This window comes from Phytophthora ramorum (assembly GCF_020800215.1).
Source record: "Phytophthora ramorum isolate Pr-102 chromosome Unknown Phyram_PR-102_s0020, whole genome shotgun sequence".
In the NCBI taxonomy this organism is placed as follows: domain Eukaryota; phylum Oomycota; class Peronosporomycetes; order Peronosporales; family Peronosporaceae; genus Phytophthora; species Phytophthora ramorum.
Genome location: NW_027150666.1, coordinates 511,600 through 539,254, shown reverse-complemented (window position 1 = coordinate 539,254; position 27,655 = coordinate 511,600). Strand labels below are relative to the sequence as shown.

The 27,655-nt window shown below is 58.7% G+C and overlaps 8 protein-coding genes across 8 annotated transcripts; 2 read left to right on the top strand and 6 right to left on the bottom strand.

The window, feature by feature from the left end:
* Positions 1–417: 417 nt before the first annotated feature.
* On the bottom strand, positions 418–3,027 carry KRP23_14171 (Protein VACUOLELESS1; the record flags this gene model as incomplete). Its single annotated transcript, XM_067884962.1, has 1 exon — positions 418–3,027. The coding sequence occupies one exon, from the start codon at positions 3,025–3,027 to the stop codon at positions 418–420; it is 2,610 nt and encodes an 869-aa protein (XP_067737725.1).
* Positions 3,028–3,857: 830 nt separating this feature from the next.
* KRP23_14170 (CSC1-like protein 1) lies at positions 3,858–6,908 on the bottom strand (the record flags this gene model as incomplete). The annotated part of the gene is made up of 1 exon (XM_067884961.1): positions 3,858–6,908. The coding sequence occupies one exon, from the start codon at positions 6,906–6,908 to the stop codon at positions 3,858–3,860; it is 3,051 nt and encodes a 1,016-aa protein (XP_067737724.1).
* Positions 6,909–7,165: 257 nt separating this feature from the next.
* On the bottom strand, positions 7,166–8,668 carry KRP23_14169 (Protein disulfide-isomerase 5-4; the record flags this gene model as incomplete). Its single annotated transcript, XM_067884960.1, has 2 exons — positions 7,166–8,521; positions 8,615–8,668. The coding sequence occupies 2 exons, from the start codon at positions 8,666–8,668 to the stop codon at positions 7,166–7,168; spliced, it is 1,410 nt and encodes a 469-aa protein (XP_067737723.1).
* A 348-nt stretch (positions 8,669–9,016) lies between these two features.
* KRP23_14168 (Reticulocyte-binding protein 2-like protein a) lies at positions 9,017–10,843 on the top strand (the record flags this gene model as incomplete). The annotated part of the gene is made up of 2 exons (XM_067884959.1): positions 9,017–9,086; positions 9,189–10,843. 2 exons carry the CDS (start codon positions 9,017–9,019, stop codon positions 10,841–10,843), a joined length of 1,725 nt encoding a protein of 574 aa, XP_067737722.1.
* Positions 10,844–10,948: 105 nt separating this feature from the next.
* On the bottom strand, positions 10,949–15,118 carry KRP23_14167 (Abnormal spindle-like microcephaly-associated protein-like protein; the record flags this gene model as incomplete). The annotated part of the gene is made up of 1 exon (XM_067884957.1): positions 10,949–15,118. One exon carries the CDS (start codon positions 15,116–15,118, stop codon positions 10,949–10,951), a length of 4,170 nt encoding a protein of 1,389 aa, XP_067737721.1.
* A 183-nt stretch (positions 15,119–15,301) lies between these two features.
* On the bottom strand, positions 15,302–16,346 carry KRP23_14166 (uncharacterized protein; the record flags this gene model as incomplete). Its single annotated transcript, XM_067884956.1, has 2 exons — positions 15,302–15,949; positions 16,011–16,346. The coding sequence occupies 2 exons, from the start codon at positions 16,344–16,346 to the stop codon at positions 15,302–15,304; spliced, it is 984 nt and encodes a 327-aa protein (XP_067737720.1).
* A 366-nt stretch (positions 16,347–16,712) lies between these two features.
* Positions 16,713–17,339, top strand: KRP23_14165 (uncharacterized protein; the record flags this gene model as incomplete). The annotated part of the gene is made up of 1 exon (XM_067884955.1): positions 16,713–17,339. One exon carries the CDS (start codon positions 16,713–16,715, stop codon positions 17,337–17,339), a length of 627 nt encoding a protein of 208 aa, XP_067737719.1.
* Positions 17,340–17,510: 171 nt separating this feature from the next.
* Positions 17,511–18,580, bottom strand: KRP23_14164 (putative septum site-determining protein MinC; the record flags this gene model as incomplete). Its single annotated transcript, XM_067884954.1, has 3 exons — positions 17,511–18,101; positions 18,172–18,233; positions 18,307–18,580. 3 exons carry the CDS (start codon positions 18,578–18,580, stop codon positions 17,511–17,513), a joined length of 927 nt encoding a protein of 308 aa, XP_067737718.1.
* Between the last annotated feature and the right edge of the window lie 9,075 nt (positions 18,581–27,655).

Sequence of the window (27,655 nt, the reverse complement as noted above, 5' to 3'; positions counted from 1 at the left end):
TTTTAATGCCAGGCGAGACACCGCGGGGAAAAGTTGTTGCTGGACAGCCACTTTCGATGGAGAAGATCAGTCGCGGTCAAGTGCTCGCACCATTAGCAGCATCAACGCGTCCGGAGCCACACGTGGTTAATCTGGTCGGTAGCCGCGTGCAAGTCTTAGCAGGTGCGACGACAAGGCCGACGGCCAACATTGCTTCCCCGAGAAAATGGACGGCTGCTGGAAGATTTCCACTGTGTTATGTATTTCTGATACTTTTCTGAGTTTAGAAAAGAGTTCCACGTGATATCTTATGTTGCTGCTTTATTCAAATCTTACCCGACTGACGGTGTTGCCGGAGTGCAACCACGTCGTGCTACCAACACAACAAGCACGGCAATATAAAACTCGCACGGCATGGCCTGCTCACCGAGACTTGATCTAGGACACAAAGCCCAGGTCCATGGCGGCCTTGTCGGCCTGGTTGCAGATGCTCTCGTCGTTACACAGGTTGCGCACATTTGTGAGCTTCTCCGGGTCCTTGAGCTTGATGGCGAGTTGCAGAGCATCGCTGTACATGTCGAGGTGGATCAGCGTCTCAAACTTCTCGTCCACCGACGTGATGCGGGCCGTGTAGTTCTCTGCCTGCTGCTTCTCGCCCTCCTCGAGGCACGCGATGGCGAACGCCTTGAAGCCGCACGGCGGGTTCTTCTTCTCCATCGAGAACTTGTGCAGCGCGTCCCATTGGCGCGTCTCGGCCAGCGCCTTGATCTTCACACGGTAGAAGCGTTTGTCCGGCACCTTGAACTTCTTCGCGAACGTCGCCACGAGCGGCAGCAGCTTGGGCTCGTACTTGCTGTCTCGCAGCAGCAGCTTCATGGTGTTCGAGATCGACAGGCCCACGAGTTTGCGGCGCTTCACATTCTCGGGCTTTTCTTCCAGCTTGCCCTGCTCTTGCAGCAACTCAATCTGCTCCTCGGTAAGTTTGGCATGAGATGGCAACTTGGCGTTTGTGTATTTGGTCGTTGCATCTTTCAGCGCCGTAAGCTTCTCTTCCACATCTGACGTCTTAAACGAAAGGAGTAAATCGTTTTCGGCGCTCACCACGTCGGTCCACAGCGCAGGGCTGCCGGAACTCTTCGTCGCTCGGTAATACAGCAGCATGAGATTCACAGCCTCAGCGTACATAGGCTCGCGGTTCAGCACGTAGCGGAACTCATCCATAGAGGGCAGCGTACGCTCCAAATGGAACAGAGTCATATAGATGAGGTCCGTATTGTTGGACTCGAGTGACTTGCGCAGTGCCAGCTCGAACTCGCCCATAGAAAGGAGCAGCGGCACCTGGTCCGACGCATTCTCCTCCAGATCCAGGAACATCGTAGCGAGCCGCCGCCGGTTCACACGCTCAGCGCAGTTGGCAATGTCTGCGTACGAAACCAAGGTCGCGTTCTTGAGTTTCTTGCGCACAAGCGCGACAAGCTCTTCGTCCGAGACGTTGGTGGCTGCCTTCACCTTCTCACAGGCCCAGTGCACCAGCACACGGTCCGTCGGGATCTTCATGTACTCGCAAATCTTGAGAGCCAAAAAGTGGTGGCGCATGGCCACGAGGCGACTCACCACAACTTCCGCCGTCAAACGGTCAAACTGCGTCACAGTGAGAGGGAAACCAATCTCCTGCTGACGGAGCGCATTCAACACGCGGACCTTACGGCACATATCCACAAACATCTCGGCGTCCATCATAGCGTTGCCGCCGCCGGTTCCAGTGCCTCCTGGAAGTGCTGCAGAGGCGTCCATCGCCGAGTCCACAAAGCACTTGCCGTACGACGCAGCGCGCAGCAGCGTGGTCTGAGATGCGTAGTCGAACTCACTACCAGCAGCATCCACGCAGTCCTTAATCGCGTCCTCCAGCGCGTTCTGGCTCAATATAAATCGAATGTGCTCGTCAGCCTTGGCGTCTCCGGAGTCGAAAGCGTCCAACGCCTGGTACAACATCGCTGCGGGGGCCGTCGACCCCACCCCCTTGATGTTTTCCACACACGTCGGCACACGCAGCACGATATCGTGCGAGGACGCGCTGTACACTCTGCAGCAGTCCACTTCCTGTGCTAGCACAATGCTCTCCGAGTACGGGAACCGCAGCCACGATCCGTAAGGTCCTACCATGACCAATCCGGCACTGGGCCAATACATGAGCACCGAGTCCTCTCCACACCAGCACATGCTCAAGGGGCTGGCCTTGCTCTGCGTGTCAAACGACAAGATCTTCTTGTCCATCATCGTGTTGAGCACCGTCAGTATCCCATCTTGACTAAACAGCGCCATGAAGAGTCCATTGGGTGCAATAGACACGGCCGAGACGGGGGCGGCAATGGATTCCTGCAGCTTCATGTCCTGTGCTCCGCCGTCCTTGCTCACGACCACGAGCGACCTGTTGCTCGTACCTAGCAGCACCTCCGGGTAGATGCTTTTGAGGAACTTGGGCTGCAGCACGGCCATGCACGTGGGCGGGTTGGCGTCCGAGAGGCCGCAGTCTGGCAGCAGCGACACCTTTGGACGCACCGAGTCCACGTCCAGCACTTGCACGAGCGCCATCTTCTCCGTGAGCGCCACGAGGCCGCCACCCCAAGCCTCAAAAGTTGCCACTTTGTCCTTGGAGCCCGGCGGCAGCAGCGAGAAGCGCGTCTCCTCGTCGCCCGCCATGCTGAAGGCCACGCAGCTTCCGCTCGCGAACACGCAGAGCAGGCGCAGCTCGTCCGTCCACGTGAGACCCACGAGCGTCTCCCGTTTGTCCTCGAAGGGCGTCCAGTCCACGGTGCCCAGGCGACGCCCGCACGCATTGAACAGCAGCAGCTGACGAGCCAAAGACGCGTCCGACGCCACTTTGACCAGCTTCTTGGGGTCGCGCAGCAGCGCCACGGGACCCCCGAACGGCGCGCAGGCCGCCACGAAGTCGCGCAGGTCTGTCACCCCCTCGGACGCCCAGTCCATGCCGTACACAGCCCATTTCTGGTACTGCACCTTGCCCAGAGTGTGCCACTCGGTCTCCATGCTGATACTTTCTCGCGATCTGAGTGAGGGGAAGCTCGAGTGTGGAGTGTGGTACATTACATTGGTGTGGTGTACATATGCAGCCATTTTGGTCGTCGCCGCAGACTTGCACGCGGTTACCGACCAGATTAACCACGTGTGGCTCCGGACGACCTGATGCTGCTAACGGTGCGAGCACTTGACCGCGACTGATCTTCTCCATCGAAAGTGGCTGTCCAGCAACAACTTTACCCCGCGGTGTCTCGCCTGGCATTAAAAAGCCGCGGCCTGGCGTTACGTGTGTGTGTGCAGCTTAGACGCTCGACTGACGAGAGCAGTGCCGCGCTGGTAAACCCGACGCCGAAGCCCTCCGCCCTGAGGTCAGCGAGCACTTGTGTCCGCTCCCGAACTAACGCTGTACATCCGGCATCAAGAGTCTTGATTCAAGACTGTCACGACTCCAGGAGAAAACACCAGGCCCTTCTTGCCTTTCTTGGCCGACGTGACGCGAAAGGCGAAAGATCCGGGGCCCAAGTTGCCTTTCATCAGTGGGGAAGTGTGCGTGGCAATGCGTAGCGCTGCGTGAGGCTCTGCGGAGGCACGTTGAAGCAGACTTGCCTCGCCACTCTTCCGCGGGAGTGCCGACTAGCTTTCTACAGTCGCTGTCGCAAAGAAAAGGGTTTATCCGTGTCAAAATGGCACTTTGAGCAAGGGATTCCTTCTCCTTCTTCCCCCTGCTCGCTCGCATATGCGCCCTCTACTTTTGGTCCATGGATGGTCATCATACAGCAGACACTTTGGAGGACAACAAAAAAGGTGAAATGTGTATTTTGTGTTTTTGCTGTAGTTGGCTAGACTTGACGCCAGGTACCGTAGTCGCCCAGGTCCTGCGGCCCGAAGCTCATGCGCATGGACTTGCGCAGCGCAGGTTCGCGGTACAGGTCACTGGAGTCGGGGTCGAGGCCCGTGAGGAGGTCCGGGTCGCTGCTTGTAGGGAACATGAGCAAGGCCGAGGACTCGCTGAGAGTTTCCAGTGGTCGTCGAGGGTAGCTTGGTCCAGCTTCGTCGCCTGTGGGGGGCTCCTCGGGCTCGCCCAGTTCGCCTGTTTCCTCGTGGTCTCTTGGGCCGCTTTCTTCCAGCGGCTGCAGATTGGCGTTCAGCATGCTCAGCGGGAACTCACCCGCCTTGGTCGTCAGGCCAGAGCTCTGCAGGCTCGTACTGTGCTCCAGGCAGTTGTGCCCGCTGCGGGCGATAATATGATGCTGCTCCTCCTTGTCGCGGACGTACCCCCACAGCACGACAATGTACGTGCCCATGAGCAGCACTAGCACGGCGGCACTCTGGGTCGTGGTGCCACGCTCGAGAATGAAGCCGCTCATGGCACCCTGATACAGCAGCAGACTCACGCAGGTGGCGTGGGTGGCAGTACGAGCGATGCTGCCGCGTCCCTTGATGCGACGCCGCACATTCAGCAGCGAGTACTTGTCCACGCCGTGCTGCATCACGAAGTAGAGCGTGCCCAGAGGCAAAATCAGAGGAACGACGGTGCTGAACATGAGCACAATCGTCAGCGTGCTGATCTGCATGGCTGTCTGAGTGCCCGTGTAGAACTGGTCCGCCTCCACGGCCTGAACCTGCTCACGAGGAGTCAACGCGCGCGGCTTGGCCCACGAGAATTTGACGTATTCGGTGGCGCGCAGCAGCACGAGAGCGGTACCAAGGAAGCAGCGCTGAAGCACGTAGTCCACGTAGAAGATGCCAGAGTTGTGCAGGAAAAGCGTGCCAAGCATACCCAGCACCTCGCCATCGTCCTCGAGGTACAAAAGTACGGCATCGATCGACATGAACGCTAGACTGGGCACGAAGATGGTGTTGAAAATCAAGTACACGGAGGCTGTGCGCAAGATCAACCGCTCCTTGGCCGAATCCGTCGAAATGGGCTGGATCCGTCCAGCAATTTGTAGCACGTTCAGCAGCACGGCATTAATCATCACCAGGATGAGAGTGGGGATGTAGTTTGCCAGCAGCTTGGCCATGTGGGGCGACACCTTCTTCACCAGGTCGCCTAGTTGTTCCACGAGGTCCGACAACGACTGAGCAGCACCAGTTGAGTAGGACGAGCTGCTGGAAATGGCCGACGTCACGGCGATGGGAGACGTGAACAGCAGTAGCACCACCAGGATGCACACGTTCACTAGCAGCACCACGACCGTGCGCTTCGCAAACGGGAACGACACGCTCTGCCAGTCAATGTCGTCGGGCTCGGGAGCCGCCTCCAGCTGCCACCGCGTCAGTCCTAGCTCGCGCACGTAGCGCACCAGCCTAGGCTGCGAGTGCTCCGGGAAGCGAGCCAAGATAGAAGTAATGCTCTGGTTACGAACGCGGCGTACAAACCGTGCACGGAGTCTCGCTGACTTGAAGATCACAAACGCACGCCCTGCACCCTTGTTTTCATGCAAGATGCGGGACACGCACATCGCCTCCTTCTCTCGGAGCTCCTTGATGTGCTTTTCGAGCTGCTCCTCTTGCTCCTCCATTGGAATCGGCTTCGAGCACCACCTAAAGCAGCAAAACAAGTTGCCAAGCAGCAATTGAAGCGACGGAATCATCACGCCGCCTGGCAGCAGACGAAGTGACCACGACGGCTTCTCGCCGTTAGCCTCGCGCTCGTGCAGAATCTTCATACGTGCCAGCTCCGTTTCCTCACCACGGCGGCGAGCTTGCAGTCCGTGAAACTCGGCCAGATTAAACACGACGCTCACATCCTCCACATACCCTGGGAAAACTTCGTCCAACAAGCGCAGCATTCGTTGCTCACGAAGGTTCTTGGGCAGTCCGCGGTTGACAAAGAGCGACCTATTGCTGAGCGCAGAAGGCTGCATTCCAATGAGATGCGTACGCTCAGGCGTCGTTGGTTTCTGCGCTTCAACGTCCTTCTCCTTCGCTAGCAGCGGCTGCTTCTCAGGGTCCTCCGACTCCGTCTTCTTCGACGGCGAGCTCACGACTTCCGGGGTAGCAGCTTCCTCTCCATTCACGCTCTTGTCTCCTTCACCCGCCGGTTGGCCGGTCGTCGCCACACTCGTGGCGTTGGACATGATGGAGGACGAGCGGTGCAATAGACTGCCGTCCGACCTGCGTGCTGCCCTGGAGTTATGCGTCGGGATGGTCGCCAGCGCGTTGAGCTGTCGGTAGTAGACCAGAAACACGAGCGTCGTCAGGTAGCACGTGACCACGGGCACCCAGAGGTACGGGGACTCGTGCGGCATGACTCGGATCGTGGCGTGTGCAAAAGACCACCACTTGTTGTCCTCATCTTGTGCTGCATCAGCGCTGCCACTCGCAGCAACCAGCTGTTCTTTGTCCAAGCTGAAAAGGTCCGGAGCTGCTCGTTCGGAGCCGTCGGCGATGGCTTCGATGCCTTTCACGGCCGCCTCGGCCGCCGCCTCCAACTGCTGCATAGCGTGAGCGCCCACCGTCAGATACAGCGGCAGCAGCACGAGCATGGCGAAGACGCTGAGTACGCCCAGGAAGCGCGCCGTGTACTGCTGGTACAGCAGGTAGAAGGTGCCTTCGGGTCCGAGCCGCAGCTCCACGTCCGTGTCTCTAATTGGAGTGCGCCACAGCAAGTCGCCCCACTTCTTGAGCGTAAACTGAGCGGCCTCCTGCGCGCGCGCCGACAGGATGGAGCTCGAGCCGAAGCGGAAGAGGCTGAAGCGCGTGCTGCGCGCGCCCGCCTGGAACACCGCGAGCGCCACGAGGAACATGACGCCGTTGAAGCCCAGCACGAAGCCCATGCCCTGCCAGCCCATGGCCGCGTCCTTGGCCACCGTCGCGTTGTAGTCCACGTGCCAAATGTTGTTGGCCGGCGCGCGCGACGGCGCCATCAGCGCTGCGTCCGCCATCAGTCAAATTGGGAAATGGAGGGACTGATTTGGACGGCGCCATACGAAATTGTAGTCAATCGCATTAGACAGGGAAGTCGCGCAAACTGCATGAAACAAGACGCGCAAAATGCATAAAAACTAGGGACGTGAAGGCAAGGCAGATGGCGTCCTGTCCATCTTGGCAGCGTAACGCTTTGCGAGCGGAGACTTCAGCGTGTATTTGATACGTTGAAGCAGCTCTAGTCTGTCGGCTCGTTGGGCGCATTGTCCAGTCCTTACAGCACCTTCTTGTTCAGTGCGCGCGCCGTCTGGTGCACGATCTGGTCGACGATGCCGATGACCGTGAAGACACCGCCGATGATGGCGCAGGCCGACGTGAGGAAGTGGTAGAACGGCACCGAGTCCTCCGAGATGCGCACCGACATGGGCGACAGGTCGTAGCGGAACATGACGGACGGCAGGTCCTCCGTCTCCAGGTACTCGTTCGAGTGCGCCGTGTACTTGTACACGTTGATCTCCGACTCGTCGCCCTGCACGTACGAGTTCGTCACCACCTTGATGTAGTGCACGTACGTGTGGTTTTTGTAGAACGACGTGAACTCCTGGTTGTCCAGGCGGTGCGTGTACAGCTTCGTCTGCGCCTCGCGCGGCAGCATCGACATCTCGCCGGGCGCCAGGTGTTCGCCGAACCACAGCTCGTTCACCGTGTGCGACGCGTTCACCAGCGACGAGTCCATCGAGTACGCCGGGTTCGCCAAGTGGACGTGGAAGTTGCCGGGCACGCGCTTCACGTACAGGTGGCCATACAGACGGCAACCCTCGGGGCCGACGGCCGAGCGAGCGATAGCCCTGCCCTGCTCGTGCGCAGCCTTCTTGTCCTGCTCGAACAGCTCCTTCTTACGGGCCTCCACCGCGTCCACCTCACCGGCCATCAGCTGTTTAAACTTGTCCACAAACGCCTCCACGGTACGGTCGCCAAAGTACATCTCTACAGGGGACACGTCGCCGTCCTTGTAGAACAGGATCGTCGGGTACGCGCGGATGAACTGCCTCATGCAGAGCTGCGGGTGCGCTTGGCAGTCCACAGAGGCCACGCGCACCTGCTGGCCGTAGTGGAGCGACGGCAACGTCTTGGCCACGCGCGTCCACACCGGCTCGAGGCGCTTGCACCACACGCACCACGGCGCGTAGAAGTCCACGGCCACGTAGTGGTGCTCCTTCAAGAACGGCTCAAAGGTCTCATCGTCCAGGATCGTGACCGCGGCGTCCGACTCGGGCAGGTCGCCGTACTCGGCGTCCTCTGCGAACTGGGGCATGATCTGGTTCTCCTGCGCGAGACCGACGCTGCGGCCCTTCTGGTCCAGCCGGATCTTGTAGATGTTGGACGTCATGTTGTGCTTGCGCGTGCCCGTCATGTCGGACACGTCGACGCTGGCGAACTCGCAGGGCAGGTCGGGTACGGTGATGTTGAAGTTGATGCGCATGGTCTGGTCCAGCCCCTCGTCCATAACGATGTCGTACTTGTAGTCCACCGTGAGGTAGCTGTTGAACTCGAGCACGAAGAGCAGGAACATGATGAAGCAGCCCGCGATGGACAAGCTCACGCCGGGCAAAGTACTGACCGTCAGGTCCTGAAATCCACAGGGTCGATGCACCACAAAGATAGCAACATGTCGACGTTAGTAGCGGCGCTAAACTCGTAGCCAAAGACAAATGCAACGCACCTCCGGGATCTTCTTGTAGAAGTCCCACTTCTTCAGCACGTCCATGGCGCCCATGGTGGAAGGTCGAGGTGCGGATTGGATGAATGGAGAGACAAGACGCAGGCGGAGATAACAAGCTACAGCGGTTCACGTGGAGTGGGCTGTGGCCGGCGCTGTGTCGTCTGGAAGCTCAGCGGAGATCCTTCCTGTCGGCTGTCGAGCGTGTTGGGGTCTACGTGGCGATCAGGCAGGGAGCGACCACACTATATCACTTTAAACGGGGTGTGTAAAAGATGGATACAGTAGTGTGTCCCACGTCAACTTCCCACTTCAACTGTCTCTTTTTCCGCCAATCACAGGATCGGACTGTCACAATCAAACTGACCTCGGACCTCCCCCACGCTTCCGTCCCCCGGCATCTCCATGGGCTTCTGCGGCGAGTGCGGCTCCTACCTTGCGCCTGATCTGCAGGGCGCCTTCTGCCCTGAATGCGGTACGTCGCGCGCTCTTCGACCGTGTCGAAATCACCCTTAAAAGCGCTCTACAAGCCTCTAAACTAATGTATCATAATGCGCGCGTGTGCATAATTCACCAGGCGAGGCCATTCCAGGCGCCGCGCCCGTATCTGCCGCTGCACGACACGTGACATTTGCCCCGTCCCCGGACGTGGAGGGTGCGCGCCAGGCGCGTGAAGCGGCCGAGCGCCGCGCCCAGGAAGCCAAGCGACACGCCGACTCGAGCCAGCAGGACGCGGCAGATGCCGTCGCCCAGTACGAGGCACAGCAGCGAGCGCAGGTGGAGGCCCAAGCTGCGCGCGATGACGAGGCGCGCGCGCTGGCGGCGCAGAGCGAGCGCCGCGCAATTGACGCGCAACGGGACGAGGCCGCGCGCCGTCGAGAGGAGGCAGAGCGCCAAGCGCAGGACGCGCGCGACCGCGCGGAGGCCATGCGACTCTCGGCACAGACTGCCATCTCGGATTACGAAGCGCAGCAGCGTGCGGCTGTGGAGCGTGAGAACGCGCGCAGACAGGAGGAGCTGGAGGCCCAGAGACAGCAGCATCTGCACGTGGCGCAGCAGGCACGCGAACGGCGCGAGGAGGCCGAGAGGATGGCGCAGGAGAAACTGGCGAGGGCAGAGAAACTGCGCGCGGAAGCACAGGCTGCGCAGGAAGAATTGAAGAAACAGGAGGCCAAGAGGGCGGCCAAGGAGAGACAGAGAGAGGAAGGTAGACGGATTCGGGAAGAGCAGGCTCGGCGGGAAGCAAACCGCCGTCAGGCCGAGGAGGAGGCGCGCCGCGCGTTTGAAGCCAAGAGACAGGAGGAGCAACTGCGCCAGGAAGCGATGCGCTTGTCGACGTTGTCGGTGTCGTCGGCGGGGTCAAGTGCTTCCGCAGCAGCTCCTGCTACTGCATCCAACGCGTGTGTGAGCTGTCACGCGGCGTTGAAGCCCGCGCAGAAGTTCTGTCTGCAGTGCGGGACCAAGGTGGCGGCCGCCGCTGCGCCAACTCCCGCGCCGTTCACTCCTAGCAGCAGCTTCTCGTCGCCGGCGCCATTCACTCCTAGCAGCAGCTTCTCGTCGGCACCGTTGCAGCGAACGAACTCGTCCGCATCAAACTCGTCGTCTTCATCTTCGCTTGTTAGCGGCGAACACAGCTGTGCGTCGTGCCATTTCACACTCAAGGCAGCGCAGAAGTTCTGTCCGAAGTGTGGCACGAAGGTGGCTGCTGCCGCCCCGCCTCCGGCCCCAGTGGCAGCTCCGTTGCCTGTGTCCTCCGTCAGCTCGGCATCCTCGTTCTCTGCTCCGGGTCCGTCCCCGGCGAGCCCGAGCGCCTGCACAAAGTGTAGCCAGCCTTTGAAGCCAACCCAGAAGTTCTGTCTGCAATGCGGAACCAAGGTGGTGGCCCCTGCCCCAGTGCTAAGTCCGTCGTCGTCGTTCTCGTCCGTGTCGTCGTCGTCGTACTCGTCCGTTCCCCTGCCAGCGCCAATTCCTACGTCGGGCTCTTGGTCAGCGCCTTCCTCGCAGCCCAGCACAAAGAACTGCCCGACCTGCAGCAAAGAGTGCAAGTCCACGGCGAAGTTCTGCATGGGCTGTGGATTTAACTTCGCCAAGAGCGACGAAGACGAGGTTGCACGCAACATGGAGGCGGCACGTTTGCGCCAGCAGCAGGCTCGCGACCGCGAGCAGCAGCAGCGCAACCAGGCCTCCCTCATGGCTAACCAGGCTGCGCAGGCCTACCAGCCATCGTGGTAGATTTCTGCCTCGAAGCTTGTGCTGCTGTCCAGTGTAGAGAAGAATTTCAGGGGCAGCAAGCAAGAAATGAAAAGTACCAAGTTACAAGAAGGAAGTGGTGGCATTTCAAGCGTCTCTGGTGCCGTTGGATTGTTCATGCTGCTCACCTCGCTGAGCGCTCTCGTTATCTGCCCCTTGCTGATCCTCCTGCTGCTGCTGCTGCGCCTGCCGTTCGTGCTCGATCTGGGTCAGGTAAATCTTGTAGTTGATGTCGTATTCGGTGTCCATCGGGTCGTACAGCTCGTTTTCACCATTATCTGCCTGCTCCAGGGGATACGCGTATGCCGAGCCACCAGCAGCAGCATCTCCGTAGTAATAGTACCCATCGTCATCATTGTTGTTGTAGCCCCACTGCGACGCCTGATCTCCACCGTAGTCGTAAGGTGCGTAGTACTGGTCCCCGTAAGCCTCCGTTTGCTGGTTTCCTGGCTGCGAAAACTCTGCTGACGGCTCGAGTTTTGAGCGTGGTGGGAGCGTGAAATACGCCCCGCCATTTTCCAGCGGCCATGCTTCAGCAGTGGTGGGGTCCTCCTGGTTGCTCGCGTTGCTCTGATACCCTGCTGGTGTCGTCCACGTAGCCTCGCCAGTCTTGACATTGTAGAAGTACGACGCACCCACGTTCTCGTCCCAGTACTCGACCCACTCGCCAACGTTCTCGTTGGCCGCGTCTTCTGCCGCATCCATCTCCGGCGGACGTTCCCACACACTCTCTCCGGTTGCCGTGTGGTAATAGTAGACGTATCCACTCGCTTCGTCAAAGAGCTCGACCCACTCAGACGCTGGCGTCGCTGCGGCGTCATCGGTGCCATCCGCGTCAACAAGTCGAGCAAGTCGCCGCTTTGCCCGGGAATACCGGAACGCTCGCTGAATCCGTACAGCTGATTGTTTCTCAAGTCTCACCCGCTTCACAATTCGCCCACTCAAGTAGCACCGAGCGCAACATTGAGCACGGAGTCGTTGCCGGCTTGCAACTTTTGTGATCCGTTCGCGCACGTGCCGCTGGATGCAGGATGCACTCGCCACTTCGAGAGCCACTGCGCTGTCACGAAGCATTTCACGCTTGGTTCTAGCAGCCTGCAGCTTAAGCTCGTGCAACTCAGTCCGAGCCTGTCGTCCACGTACCGTCGTTTGAATCCTTGTAGCTGCGACTCGCTCGCTCTCGGCAATTTGCGCGGCGAGCTTCGTCAGTCGCTCACGGAGCTGCGCATTGAACTGCCACTGCTTCTCGAGCTTCAACGCCTGCAGCTCGCACCTAGCAACGTATCCACGCCAGACACTCTGCAACAACACTGCTGCGGCCTCCTGTCTAGCATGGAATAAACGCCGGCGAGCGAGAAACCCACGCACGTGCCGCTGGATGCAGCACGCAGCAGCATTGCGTTGCTTTTCAAGCCGTTCCCGTCGTAAAGTAGCAGCCACGCGCCGTGCCAGCCAACCGCGTATGTGGCTCTGAATGGCAACCGCTGCGAAGTACACACGGCGTGCTTGGTACCGACGAAAAGCTCGCTGGATCTTGATCGCGCTGTCACGTTCATGTTTGAGACGACGGAGCTCACCTCGAGCCAAATGGCCACGTGCCGCGCGTTGAATTGCAATCGCAGCGCTGGTTTCGAGGAGCTGTTGTCGTCTATGAGCAGCACAAATTGCTCTCGTGATCCGACGCTGGCGACGTTGTCTGTAGCGCTCTTGAATGCGCTTCGCGGCAGCTGTCTGTCGAGCAAACTGCAGATCTGCTACCGTATGCCGCTGTGCAAACCGGCGATAATACTTCTGTATCGTCACAGCCGCTTCATCTTCGGCATATGCACGCTCAATATCCTTCCTTTGGTGTTGAGGCAAGCCCAAAGCTCCAGTGGGCTGCCTCCGGCTGTGGAACAGTGCATCGCACGACCGACAAAAGGTCAGGCCCGTAGCAGGTTTTCCTTCACTGGGATTGAAGCCATGACCTTGTAAACAAGCCCAGCAACTCCTGCGGACTGCAAATTTCTCGCAGAGTGAGCAAGAGCCGAACTGGTGCCTCATCCGCACTTGGAAGCGGCGATAAGCGCGCTGAGCTCTCGCAAGGTTTACTTGGAGACGACGATATACGTTCACATCGATGGTCTCCATGACAACGTCATCCAGACTGGCGAACTCATCGCAGCAGACAGAACACAGCTCACTCTCGGCTGCGAAGTGGTACATCGTCGCGAGCTGAGATCGACAGCTCTCGCAGGCGCCCATACGCCGAACCACCTGACGACGCGTCAGTTCACGTCGAGCCTGGCGAGCTCGGAACATGCACTGCATCTTCGTGGCTGCACGGTTGCGCCGAGCTAAGTCTCGAATCGCGAGATACTCGCGGCGTGCCTTCCACGCACGATACGAGGCCTGGATGTGTCGAGCTGCGCGCTCCCGTTTCCGAGTCGTAATTCCCTCGCGCAGCTTGAGCATCATCCAGCATGCTCGCCAGAAAGTTTGTATCGTCATGATCGCTTCCAAGCATTGCTTCTTCACTCTTAATGCGTGGGCTTGCTTTCGAGCTTGATGCTGGCGAGTGAAGCACTGGATGGTAACTGCGCCCATGTCTCGTCGACATTGAGCTACCACACGGCGAAAGCCTCGCTGAAACACCCATCGGTGTCCTGCTCTTTGGATGCGATTCGCCATTGACGTCTCAAGCAGCAGCGTTGTCACAGCCCAACCGAACTTCCTGGCGACGTAATTGCGGTACGCCATGCGAATTGTCGTGGCCTTTTCGTTCTGCTCTCGCTGACATCGCTCCTTCCAACGACCATAGGTCTGCTGGATTGTTCTAGCAGCTTCATCTCTCAGCTCGTCCAACGTGTATTGGTCCCAACGACGCCGCGTCGTGAGGGCCCCACCAAGACTACGTTGAAGCTTGGCTTTGGCTCGTACCGAGTAACCTCGCCAGATCTTTTGTATCTGCGTGGCGGCCTCGATATTGATACCCTTCCGTCGCAGACGTCGTACTCGCAATCGAGCCAAGTGCCCGCGAGTTACGCGCTGGATGTGGACAGCAGCAAGTGCTCGAGCTTTATACAGTCTCATTCGTCCCACAAGACAGCGGGCTAGATGCCCTCGAATGTGGGCTTGCAACTTCCGCGCTGCAAGCCACCGTCGTATCCCATTGCGTCTCCTGCGACTTTTTTGACGCGCTACAAACTCTCGCATCGATCGCTGGATAACGCAGGCTGCTTTCGACTCGCGAAGAAGACGTGCACGCCGCCTACAAGCCAATGTGAAGAGCGACCGACGCATGAATCGCTGTAGTATCCGTGCTGCACGGTCTCGACGCTTTCCAGCGACCACAAGTCGAGCGAGGTGACCACGAGCCATGCGCTGGATTTCCAAACCAGCTGCAGCGTTCTCAGCGAGCGCTAGGCCTTCAGTTGCTCGAACCCATTGAGGCCACGCACGCGCGAGCACCGGCACGACCAAAAACCGACGGACCATCTTGTACGCAGCACGTCGAACCACTTTTCGCTGATGGGAACGCAGTCGAGCCGCAAGTTTTCGCTCCATCGCCCGAACGTCAAAGCCGTCGTCATTGCCATCATCACGACCCAGTGCAAGTCGCCTCACCCTCCTTCTCTTCGCCCTGACCGGATCGTTGTGCGACGGTGGCCTCGGCGACGATGGTGGGCTGACATTCTCGAGAACACGAAAGCGAATGCCGCTGGCAGCCTCGCCATACAGTTGAAAGCACGTAGCAAGTGCATGATGGGGGTGCACACCACGCTTCAGGTCGTGGAAGCTTTGCGCCGCGGCGTTTTGTAGATCCCACGTCGTCCCGAAGTATCGATGCCCGGTCTTGACGTTCTCCAACAAATACACTCCTGCGTTCACTTGTCGTGCGCCTTCGTCTGCGTCGCCATCGGTATTGAACTGATTGGAAATCGCCTGTCGTCTCCTTCGCTTCCCACTGCTCGGACCGAAAGCAAGTTTCGGCACCTTCGTGACGCGCTTGGTTGCAATCCTAGTCATCCGCACTGCCGACACCGTCTTGCGCAGTGGCTGGCCTGCAGATAGCTGGTTCGGACTCGCGCCTTGTTCCTGCTGCTGCTGCTGAACCCTCTTTGGAACAGATACTGACCCCGACGGAAGCTGGACTAGCTGCGGCCGGCGCACAGGAGCTGCTTTCTCCCAAGCCGAGACTGGTAGAGACTCGATGTTGAGTCCTGTTTTCAGCCTGTCGGCACGAAGCAGGGAGGTCACGCTATGTCTGCGATCCATTTGCACCTGATCATTCGGGAGACAACCTGAGCTGAGCGGAACACAAGCTGCAAGACCAGTGAGCGCCTAAACGACAAACGCACGGGGTAACGACCAGTCACCCCCCCTTATAAAAAAACGGTGCACTTCCGTGCCGGTGTTGAATGACTTACAGCCTTCTCTAAAATGAACGTCCCTAGACAATCACTTGTCCTCGGCCTCCTTCTTCTCCGCAGTCTCCACCTTGGGCTCAGTCTCCACCTTGGCCTCCGTTTCTTCCTTCTCCTCCTCCTCGGGTCCGTCGTTCAGCACGTGGTAGTACTCGGGGTTGGCGTCCACGCAGTCGCGCAGCGCAAGGGTCTGCGGTCCGCACGTGTCGATGAAGTCGTCGCCGCTCTTCTTGCAGCGGTCCAGACAGGCCTCCCAGGCCGAGAACTCCCTGCCGCATGGGCCGGCCTTCATGAACTTGCAGAAGCCGCACTCGGCCTTGGGGGCCAAGCACTCTCCAGTGGTCGCGTCGAAGCGAGACGAGAGGCACACGGTGCCCTGCAGTGCCAGCTCCTCACTCTGCTTGGCGTCCACCTTGGCAATCGAAGCCTCCACGGCCGGGAACGGGCTGAAGAGCGGCAGGTGCTTGGAGTCGAAAGCCGGCAGCTCTCCGGTCCACTGAGTCGTCTCCGTCTCGTCCAGCAGGTAGCGGAGCTTGTCACTGGCGCGCAGTCGCTCCAGCAGCACGCTCGAGTATCCGGCGCTCAATCCGCCAGCTGACGTGGACAGCGTCAAGTGTGCGGGCTCAGCGGCGCCCTCATACTCGAGAGACTCGCCCGTCTCGGTCGTCACGGCCACCAACACCTGAAATAAGCCGAATAAGGTTAGACAATGCCTAATTGAAGGTGATGGTGTCTGCTCTTACCGTCTGCGCGTGGTCGTCCTGGGCTACACCCTTGACCTGGAGCTTGGCGGCGCGACCTAGAATAGGCGCGAAGGCCTCCTGCTCGTCAACTGTAGGCTGGAAGCGCAGCACCACCACGAGCGGTTCGTCCGCTCCGCCAAACTTGGCTGGGAACTGCTGTCGCAGCCGCGTAGCCGACTCCTGGTCCACAAATACGCCCACGAAGTCCACGGCGGGCGACGCTGGCTGCGCGTTGGCCTCGGGCTCGGCGGCCTCCATCCGAGCGGACGACACGGCCACCACGGCGGAGGAGGCTGCCAGAGAAGGCAGCACGCGGCGCAGGAATTGGGTCGACATGATGGACACGAAAGTGATCGGCCAGTGACGGCCACAGGCTTGACGAGTGGTGTGGTGCACATACGTAAGATGCAATCATTCCGACTCAAGGGGAATGATGACGCACACGAGAAAAAAGCAGGTCGCTTCAACCGTCCACCTTGGCTTCAACTAACTGTCCTCCGACTTGGAGAAAATCTGGCTCGTTGCTGCTTTCCCGACTTGGTAACTGCGTCGCACTTGTCAGAGTGCACTTTGCGACAGAAAAGCAGTCGATCGCCATCATCGCCACAGTGTTCTCGCTCCCTGTCCCCACCATTCTTGCCGGAAATTCTCTTCACACCGCAACTCGCGTCGAACCCCAAGCAAGCAGACTAAGAAACGCCCATGCGAGCGCCGACAAACAACCCGCGGGTGTCGCCGACCACCGGCACGAGCACCGCCAATGCGTCCACCGCCACGTGCAGCAGTAGCAGCAGCAGCAGCGACCTGGAAGACAGCAGCATCTACGTGCGCGCGTGGCGGTTCGTGCAGCGTCGGCTGCATCTGCGGCCGCGCGCGAGCTCGTGCCCTACAGACATGGATAGCCGATCCAGCTCCAAGACCGTGGAGAACCCGCAGACAGAGGCCGGCAACAGCTTGTGCTCCGACTGGCAGCGCGTGTACCTGCTCAAGGAGCTGGAAGAGGCTGGCGCGCGCGCCCAGTGGCGGCGGCATCAGACGCAGCTCCAGACTCGCCAGGAGTGCATCAAGGAAACGGCCGAGTGGACACCGACAGACGTCCACGTGCAATCAGCATTTCGCACCCAAGCTCAGCGCAAAGTGGCGCAGTCAACGTGCTACAACTGCGGGCTGCTGTTCTTCCGGCCGCTCGCCGTCGCACCGGACACGACCGCGTTCTGCAGTCGCGACTGCCAGAGCACGTTCGAGTACCGACGAGATCTGCAGGACGCCGTGAACGAGCAGGAGACGCTCCGGTCACCAGTGAACTGGCCGCAGAGCAACGTGCTGTAGCAGCACGCGCGAGCAAGCTTCGGTAGTGTAGAACATGATATTTATTTCAGGGTTTTGGCGTATGAGTAGCAGGCGGCTGGAGCGTAGACAGTCGTAGATATACAAGTGCCATCTTTGGTGGTGAAATTGCGCACTCTCTCTCTCTCTTGCAGGCGATAGCAGGCGATGAGGTCACGTCGACGACTCGAAGTGCAGTCGGTCGTCCTGCAGCGAGATGGCCGTTGGTCTGTGCAGCTGCAGCGTCCCGATCTCGTCCTGCGCCAGGTCGTCACACGTCGTGAAGCAGTGCGCGATGGAAATGAGCTCCGCGTCGAAGCTCTGGCACACGATGCGCGCGCGCACGTTGCCGCCGATGCCTGCGAGCGCGCGGCCCTTGAGCACGCCTAGCACCACCACGTCCTCGTCCGCCATCACCTCCGCGCCGGAGCTCACACTGCCCAGCACGACGAGCGACCTGTTCTGCGCGTAAATCTGCTGTCCAGAGCGCACCGAGTGTGTCACCACCATCGGCGAAAGCGACGCTGCAGAAGTCTGGGCAGAAATCGTGGTTGCAGCCTTCTCCTCTTCAGCAAAAGTTGAAGTGTTGGAAACAGCAGGTGCTTGCTGCTCTTCCCCCTGAACAGTCGCAGTCACTTCACTCTGCTGCTTCTGCTGCTCCAACTGCAACCTCGTGCCGATAAAGTATGGCAGATTCAGCGCCGCCGCCGCCTTCTTGACGTCTTCACTGGCATTTGTGACCCCCACAGGCATGTACCCAGCTTCCTACAAAAAGTCACAAAAGATTATACCATACCCAAGAAATGAAACACCAATAAATTACTCGTTTCCCCACCTGAAGCTGCAAAATCTCGTTCCGCAACTCGTGCTTCTTGATCGACTGCGAGTGGGGCGAGCCTACCAAAAGATAACAAATAAATTATGATTAGATACTTAGCTCAACATCTAAGTAAGGATCCGTCTCTCCCACCGTCGCTGGACACTTGCTGCATATCCAGCACCACGGGCGTCGGGCGGTTGGCTCGCGTCTGGAAGAGCTGAGAGTCTTTGGCCTCCGTGGACCCCGAGCCCTTGGACAGCGTCAGCGTGGGCAGCAGGTATGAACGGCCGTCCAGCTCCAGCGACTTGGCACCCAGAGGCTTGACGCTGGACGCGCGGCGGCCGCTGGAGACCTCTTCCCAGCGCCGCAGAGCCTGCTGCGAGAAGGCCCGGCGCCGCGTCGTGGTGAGCACCGCGCGCTGCATTTTGCAATACAAAACGCAAGTGAAAAGGTCTGTGTATAATCTATGTGGTAGACGTATTTATGTAAGTGCGAATTTGTCGTCTACGTAAAGTATTTTTGAAAAGTATCCCGCGGACAGTAAGTATACGACAAGGAAGGTTTTGTATGGACGGTTGCGCTTTTCCTGACTTCAGTATGTCGACACAAGACATGGCGGCGACTGCCACCACCACGCCGAACACTACGCAGCTCCAGACCAATACGTACGTGGTACCTCCGGTCCCGACATCTTCCACGTTCTCAGCGGCGTCCGTCGCGCCCTCTGCGGCCGCTAACGGGTCCCTAGACCCCACAAACACAGGCGTCTCCCCAGACACCCCACAGGAAGTCGTCGCTGACGCTTCGGCGGCGCCTACGAGGCCCGCGAAGAAGGGGAAAGGTGTCGGCAAGCGCCTCACCGACCGCGAGCGTGTGGAGATCCTCGAACTCATTGAGAAAAGCGGCGGCGCCTTGACCAACTCGGAGGTTGCGAGGCGCTACGGCATCACGCGCGCAGCCATCCAGAAGCTCAAAGCCAAAGGGCCAGAGGTACGAGCAAGGTACCGCTATGGCAGTGCTGAGACCAGAGACGACCGCAAGCGAGGAGGCCACTCCGTGAGTGTCCCCTTTGAGCGAGAACTGTACGAGTGGGTGCGAGGTCTCAAGGCACGGAAGGTGCCGGTCCCGCCGTCTCTTGTCAAGGAGAAGGCCAAGCTCTTGGTGCCCAAGTATGGACTGGGCAACTTCCAGGCCTCCAATGGCTGGTATTACAACTTCTGCCGGAGGTTCAACTTGATTGCAGCAGCTCTGGCGGGGGAGAAGGAGGTGGAGACAGCCAAGGGGCCTGCACCGGCGGAGACGATGGCAACCGCCGAAGAGGACACGAGCTTGGAGGTGGACCACTCACCACAACTCCAGCAAATGACAGAGAACCCCCAACCGACACTGTCAGTGTACGAGCAGCAGCTGCAGCAGTATCAGCATCAAATGGCAGCAATCGCAGCGGTGACGCTGCAGCAACAACAGGAGCAAGTGGAGGAGGAACTCCAGCAGCAGGTCCAAGAAAAACAGCAGCAACTGCAACGGGAAGCTGACGCCACGCAAGGGAACCAGTCCAAGAGCGATCGCATGTTAAAGCTCCTCGAAAGGCAAAATGCTTTGCTTGAGCGCCAGAACGGCATGATTCAAGACCAAGCTAAGACCATCAAAAAGCTTTATGCGGTAGTGACGAAGAACGCCGGGTTGTAATCTACTGCTCCCTTCCGGCGTGCACCTGCTCACGTACTGACGACCCGCACGGCACTTCGACTCAATACCCCAAGGCTCGCATATTAGCATACTGGGCAGCCCTCTTCTGCGCACTTGACGCATCAAGAAGTGGCTACGAGATGCAGCCTTCTTCAATCGCTCTCGGAGTCTAGCGGGGCTGGGTACTAGCTGGTCCGCGGCGATTCTTGGGTTCGTACGCCTGGCACAAGTTGTGTGTGCGTTCGAACGCGGCTTGATGCAGGTGGAAGCCAGGTATAATAGCGCGTGGATACTTTGATTGCATGGCACATGCATATTGCAAAAGTGCCAAATTGCAAGCTTTCAATGTTATTAATAAGAACAACATCTAAGAAAATCATGGTACTACTACGTAAGTAAGCAAGTACTTCGGAAGTACTTGGAAGTATATGTTTCCACTCTGGTTTTCAGGCAGGGCAACCTCGGAAGATTCTTTCGCGTCGATGCCTCGGACCAACGGTTTTCGCCTGATAGCTCTATGTCCAGGTGGTTGGCACGCTGATTCAGCCAGTAGCCTTGTGGATCGTGCTGGCGTTGGGGTTCACTGCAGTGGCGACGACGTTTTCGCGCAAGATAAACTAGCGATAGAGCAGTTCGAAACAAGTTGTCCGGCATTTGCAACACCACCATTTAGGTTTCGTAACTACAGAGTCAACTTTTGTTTTGTTTTGAGCTAGCCAGGATAGCACAATTGCCGTAACACCTCGACGCCGTTTCGATTAGTTGGTCGAGCGACTTCAACTTGAGCAGGGATTTGCTCGGTGCATTCAACACGTTACCTGCCATGAAGTCGCCAGATTTCATGTTTATCTTGTTGTCTCGCTACTGTGCAGCTGCGGGTGCTAGCAGGCGTCCTCGCCTTTCAAGCACAAGTGTGTCAAGATGTCCTCGAGAGCAATCCGCTCAGCTGGGTCCACTTCCAGCATGCACGAGATGAGGTCAATCACGCCTGGGGACAGTTTGTCGTCGTACTTCCACGACTTGAAGACGGCCGCGACTCCGCACCGCATGAGCCCCACAAAAGCCTTCTCCTGCACAGAAGCTAACGGGACCAGAGAGGAACCCGTGAGCATCACGAACCACATGATACCGAGCGACCAAACGTCGGCCTTGACCGGGTCGTACTCTTCGCCTGCCACCACCTCGGGGGCCATGTAGTAGTCTTTGCCCACGCGGCCGACGCAGCGAGAGTTCGCGTCCACGGACAGCCCGAAGTCGGAGATCTTGCACTTGCCGTCGTGCATCAGCACGTTCTCCAGCGACAGGTCACGGTGCGCGATGTTGAGCTGGCGGTGCAAGAAGTCCACGCCAGCGAAGATCTGCGTCATAATGTCGATAGAGGTGCGCTCGTCCACAGCGCCACTGCGAGGTGGAGTGGTGACGTGCGTGTACAGGTCGCCATCGGCGCAGAGCTCGCTCACAAGGTAAATGTACGCGTGCTCCCGGAAGTGGAAGTAGGAGCGCACGACATTGGGGTGGCCGCCGCTCTTCGCGAGCAGCTCGGCGACGAGGCATTCTTGCTGGGGGTCGTCCACGGCGCGATCAGCTCCGATGCAATTCTGTGCGTGAGCTGCACAGGTCAACGACATGCACTTGACAGCGACGACTGGAGTGGTGAGGGAAGGCTGCTGTTGCTGCTGCTCGGTGGATGGGAGCACCTCGCACTCCATGACTTCGCCGAACAGCGCGTCGCCTATTTTTCGTCGGAAGTGAAGCTGTGACGTGGACATCTTAGTCATGGGCGAGGGTTCTCTTGTGGCGGTCGTCCAGAGCTGCAGAGTTGCGTTGTGAGCGCCAGAGGCAAGCACGACGGAGAGCCCTGCGATGTGTGTCCAAAAGAAGCGGTGGGTGAACACGGAAGCGAGGCACGATCAAAGTGCAGTGAAGTTGTTGCTCACAGATTCCAAAGCCCAAGTGCTTCGCAATTGTTTTGACAATTGGTCTTCCTCTGGTCAAGCGATGTCCAACAACGACGTGCTAGCTCTTTCGGTCAAGCGATGCCCAACGACGACGCACTCGCCACCCCTCGTAATACGGTTGGTAGCCGACACCTTGTCACAAGATTGCTTGCCTTCAGAAGAGTACACGGTTTCCCTGAAACGGAGACCGGCACTGAGCTGACAACAGTATCTACAGGCCGTCGAGTTCGCGGTGCACACCGAACCAACAGGAAAAAGGCAAGTGGTTGCCCACCGCTACTATAGCGCAACATTCCACTCCAAGCAGCCAGATTCGTCGACATGGGTCCGAGGTGGTCGTCCAAACGCAGCAACAAGACACAGGCCGTTATCCTAAGCATGGTTGCCATTGTATGTGTTTACATGTAGTAGACTATGAATTGTGGTATGTACCAGACGGACGGACAGCACTAAACTCAAAACGTATCGAGCACGGAGAACTTACTGACGAAGACGACGCTTGCAGCTCGTCTTGACGCCGGGGGAGGTCGGCTCAGACGCAGAGGAGCCCGCCACGTCGCTGCCCGTCGCTTGGCTCTGGTCGCTCGAAGCCGGAGTGCCGGCAGAGCCAGCGGTCTGCTTGGGGCTGTTGGAGTCGCTTCCCCCATCAACACTAGATGAGCCCGCGACCTGGCTGCCGGTCTCGCTCGTCGACGGGACGGAGCCACTGCCCGACGGGACGGAGCCACTGCCCGACGGGACGGAGCCACTGCCCGACGGAACGGGGCCACTGCCCGACGGAACGGGGCCACTGCCCGACGGAACGGAGCCACTGCCCGACGAAACGGAGCCACTGCCCGACGAAACGGAGCCGCTGCCCGTGTCAAGACTCGTAGAGCCCTCTGACTGACTGCCGCCCACTGATCCTCCCGGGAGCTCAATCGGCTCGTTACACGGTTTCGAGCCAGAAGCACTGCTCCCATCCAGACCAGTGGAGCCCTCGGTGGACGTCTGCGCCTCACTGCCGTCACCACTCCCCGGAATGCCGTCGCCCGTGCCTGACGACTGCGAACTGCCGATGTCGGCCGAGCCGGTAGTTTCACTGCCAGAACTGCTGGGGAACTCGATGTCGCCGCCCTTGCTTCCGAGCTGCGAGCTGCTGCCTTCGGTGATGCCCGTTGATCCCTCACTGCCAGTTGGGACTCCTGGCACACTGCCGGATCCAGTCAAAGGCGGAGTCGTCCCAGCACCCTCGCCCTTGGACCCGTAGTCGCTGCCCTCATTGATGGCGCTGGAGCCGTCAACCGCGCTGCCAGCATCGCTCGTCGTGTAGTCACTTCCCCCAGTCGAACCAGTCGAGCCAGTCGAACCAGCGGGGCTGCTGCCGGAGCCGCTCAGACTGAGGACGCCGTGCTTCGGGCTCGAGCCGCTACCCCCGTCAAGGCCAGTGGATCCCTCGCTTTGGCTCCCCATGACACTGCCGGAACCGCTCGTCGAGGACGTAGGCGGCTGCTTGGGGTTGACCTCGCTGCCAGACCCGCTCGACGACGTTGATCCGCTCGGAATGGGAAGCTGCGGAGGACTCTTCGGATCGAACACACTGCCAGATCCGCTCGAGCTCGACGGCGTAGACCCAGTCGAAGGCGGAATCGTAAACATGCCCTTGCCCGCGGGAGCTGAGCCGTCGATTGCCGAGGAGCCCGCAACGGACGATCCGGTGCTTGCGAACGAGTACGAGTCGCCGTTCGAAGCAGTCGGTGCCGCGGCGGGAACCAACGTCGCGGACTGCACGGGTGAACCGGACGGAGCGACGTTAATCTTCGGGACGTTGGCCGAATTGCCTTGCTCAAGACCAGACACGCCGTTCATGGCCACAGCCGCAGCGACGACCAACGAGAGAGCCTTCCACGATAACATTGTGTTCGAGGTATGTGTGATGGAAGAAGGTGGTTGGCGAATGTGCTGACGCCTTGGTAAATTGAATAATGAGCTTCCTGAAGGCAGGCGCGGAGACCGGTTGCAGAGTGTACGAGCGAGATGGCGGAGAGGGTATCGGTGGTACCCTGGTCCAAAGTGAAGGTTTGAACGCGCATGGTAGAGGGTGAATACACTGGCTAGGCGGAGGCGACGACGGGATCAGCTAGAGCCTTTCCAGTCTACAGGTGCGTACACTACTATTTCGCTGTTCGAGCCGCATGGTACCAAACGGATGTCGACGACACCGCAGTGGGTGCGTCCTGTGTGGAAAAGAGCTCGTCCACTTGATCGTATGGTGCTGCATTCACACTAGGACCGTACAAAGGTGGCATCTGCTCCAGAGCCATCGCACGAAAGTCGCAGCAAATGACATCTCGGGATACCCTGGCCAACAGACGCACACGACGCAGCTCCAGACCAATACGTACGTGGTACCTCCGGTCCCGACATCTTCCACGTTCTCAGCGGCGTCCGTCGCGCCCTCTGCGGCCGCTAACGGGTCCCTAGACCCCACAAACACAGGCGTCTCCCCAGACACCCCACAGGAAGTCGTCGCTGACGCTTCGGCGGCGCCTACGAGGCCCGCGAAGAAGGGGAAAGGTGTCGGCAAGCGCCTCACCGACCGCGAGCGTGTGGAGATCCTCGAACTCATTGAGAAAAGCGGCGGCGCCTTGACCAACTCGGAGGTTGCGAGGCGCTACGGCATCACGCGCGCAGCCATCCAGAAGCTCAAAGCCAAAGGGCCAGAGGTACGAGCAAGGTACCGCTATGGCAGTGCTGAGACCAGAGACGACCGCAAGCGAGGAGGCCACTCCGTGAGTGTCCCCTTTGAGCGAGAACTGTACGAGTGGGTGCGAGGTCTCAAGGCACGGAAGGTGCCGGTCCCGCCGTCTCTTGTCAAGGAGAAGGCCAAGCTCTTGGTGCCCAAGTATGGACTGGGCAACTTCCAGGCCTCCAATGGCTGGTATTACAACTTCTGCCGGAGGTTCAACTTGATTGCAGCAGCTCTGGCGGGGGAGAAGGAGGTGGAGACAGCCAAGGGGCCTGCACCGGCGGAGACGATGGCAACCGCCGAAGAGGACACGAGCTTGGAGGTGGACCACTCACCACAACTCCAGCAAATGACAGAGAACCCCCAACCGACACTGTCAGTGTACGAGCAGCAGCTGCAGCAGTATCAGCATCAAATGGCAGCAATCGCAGCGGTGACGCTGCAGCAACAACAGGAGCAAGTGGAGGAGGAACTCCAGCAGCAGGTCCAAGAAAAACAGCAGCAACTGCAACGGGAAGCTGACGCCACGCAAGGGAACCAGTCCAAGAGCGATCGCATGTTAAAGCTCCTCGAAAGGCAAAATGCTTTGCTTGAGCGCCAGAACGGCATGATTCAAGACCAAGCTAAGACCATCAAAAAGCTTTATGCGGTAGTGACGAAGAACGCCGGGTTGTAATCTACTGCTCCCTTCCGGCGTGCACCTGCTCACGTACTGACGACCCGCACGGCACTTCGACTCAATACCCCAAGGCTCGCATATTAGCATACTGGGCAGCCCTCTTCTGCGCACTTGACGCATCAAGAAGTGGCTACGAGATGCAGCCTTCTTCAATCGCTCTCGGAGTCTAGCGGGGCTGGGTACTAGCTGGTCCGCGGCGATTCTTGGGTTCGTACGCCTGGCACAAGTTGTGTGTGCGTTCGAACGCGGCTTGATGCAGGTGGAAGCCAGGTATAATAGCGCGTGGATACTTTGATTGCATGGCACATGCATATTGCAAAAGTGCCAAATTGCAAGCTTTCAATGTTATTAATAAGAACAACATCTAAGAAAATCATGGTACTACTACGTACGTAAGCAAGTACTTCGGAAGTACTTGGAAGTATATGTTTCCACTCTGGTTTTCAGGCAGGGCAACCTCGGAAGATTCTTTCGCGTCGATGCCTCGGACCAACGGTTTTCGCCTGATAGCTCTATCTCCAGGTGGTTGGCACGCTGATTCAGCCAGTAGCCTTGTGGATCGTGCTGGCGTTGGGGTTCACTGCAGTGGCGACGACGTTTCCGCGCAAGATAAACTAGCGATAGAGCAGTTCGAAACAAGTTGTCCGGCATTTGCAACACCACCATTTAGGTTTCGTAACTACAGAGTCAACTTTTGTTTTGTTTTGAGCTAGCCAGGATAGCACAATTGCCGTAACACCTCGACGCCGTTTCGATTAGTTGGTCGAGCGACTTCAACTTGAGCAGGGATTTGCTCGGTGCATTCAACACGTTACCTGCCATGAAGTCGCCAGATTTCATGTTTATCTTGTTGTCTCGCTACTGTGCAGCTGCGGGTGCTAGCAGGCGTCCTCGCCTTTCAAGCACGAGTGTGTCAAGATGTCCTCGAGAGCAATCCGCTCAGCTGGGTCCACTTCCAGCATGCACGAGATGAGGTCAATCACGCCTGGGGACAGTTTGTCGTCGTACTTCCACGACTTGAAGACGGCCGCGACTCCGCACCGCATGAGCCCCACAAAAGCCTTCTCCTGCACAGAAGCTAACGGGACCAGAGAGGAACCCGTGAGCATCACGAACCACATGATACCGAGCGACCAAACGTCGGCCTTGACCGGGTCGTACTCTTCGCCTGCCACCACCTCGGGGGCCATGTAGTAGTCTTTGCCCACGCGGCCGACGCAGCGAGAGTTCGCGTCCACGGACAGCCCGAAGTCGGAGATCTTGCACTTGCCGTCGTGCATCAGCACGTTCTCCAGCGACAGGTCACGGTGCGCGATGTTGAGCTGGCGGTGCAAGAAGTCCACGCCAGCGAAGATCTGCGTCATAATGTCGATAGAGGTGCGCTCGTCCACAGCGCCACTGCGAGGTGGAGTGGTGACGTGCGTGTACAGGTCGCCATCGGCGCAGAGCTCGCTCACAAGGTAAATGTACGCGTGCTCCCGGAAGTGGAAGTAGGAGCGCACGACATTGGGGTGGCCGCCGCTCTTCGCGAGCAGCTCGGCGACGAGGCATTCTTGCTGGGGGTCGTCCACGGCGCGATCAGCTCCGATGCAATTCTGTGCGTGAGCTGCACAGGTCAACGACATGCACTTGACAGCGACGACTGGAGTGGTGAGGGAAGGCTGCTGTTGCTGCTGCTCGGTGGATGGGAGCACCTCGCACTCCATGACTTCGCCGAACAGCGCGTCGCCTATTTTTCGTCGGAAGTGAAGCTGTGACGTGGACATCTTAGTCATGGGCGAGGGTTCTCTTGTGGCGGTCGTCCAGAGCTGCAGAGTTGCGTTGTGAGCGCCAGAGGCAAGCACGACGGAGAGCCCTGCGATGTGTGTCCAAAAGAAGCGGTGGGTGAACACGGAAGCGAGGCACGATCAAAGTGCAGTGAAGTTGTTGCTCACAGATTCCAAAGCCCAAGTGCTTCGCAATTGTTTTGACAATTGGTCTTCCTCTGGTCAAGCGATGTCCAACAACGACGTGCTAGCTCTTTCGGTCAAGCGATGCCCAACGACGACGCACTCGCCACCCCTCGTAATACGGTTGGTAGCCGACACCTTGTCACAAGATTGCTTGCCTTCAGAAGAGTACACGGTTTCCCTGAAACGGAGACCGGCACTGAGCTGACAACAGTATCTACAGGCCGTCGAGTTCGCGGTGCACACCGAACCAACAGGAAAAAGGCAAGTGGCTGCCCACCGCTACTATAGCGCAACATTCCACTCCAAGCAGCCAGATTCGTCGACATGGGTCCGAGGTGGTCGTCCAAACGCAGCAACAAGACACAGGCCGTTATCCTAAGCATGGTTGCCATTGTATGTGTTTACATGTAGTAGACTATGAATTGTGGTATGTACCAGACGGACGGACAGCACTAAACTCAAAACGTATCGAGCACGGAGAACTTACTGACGA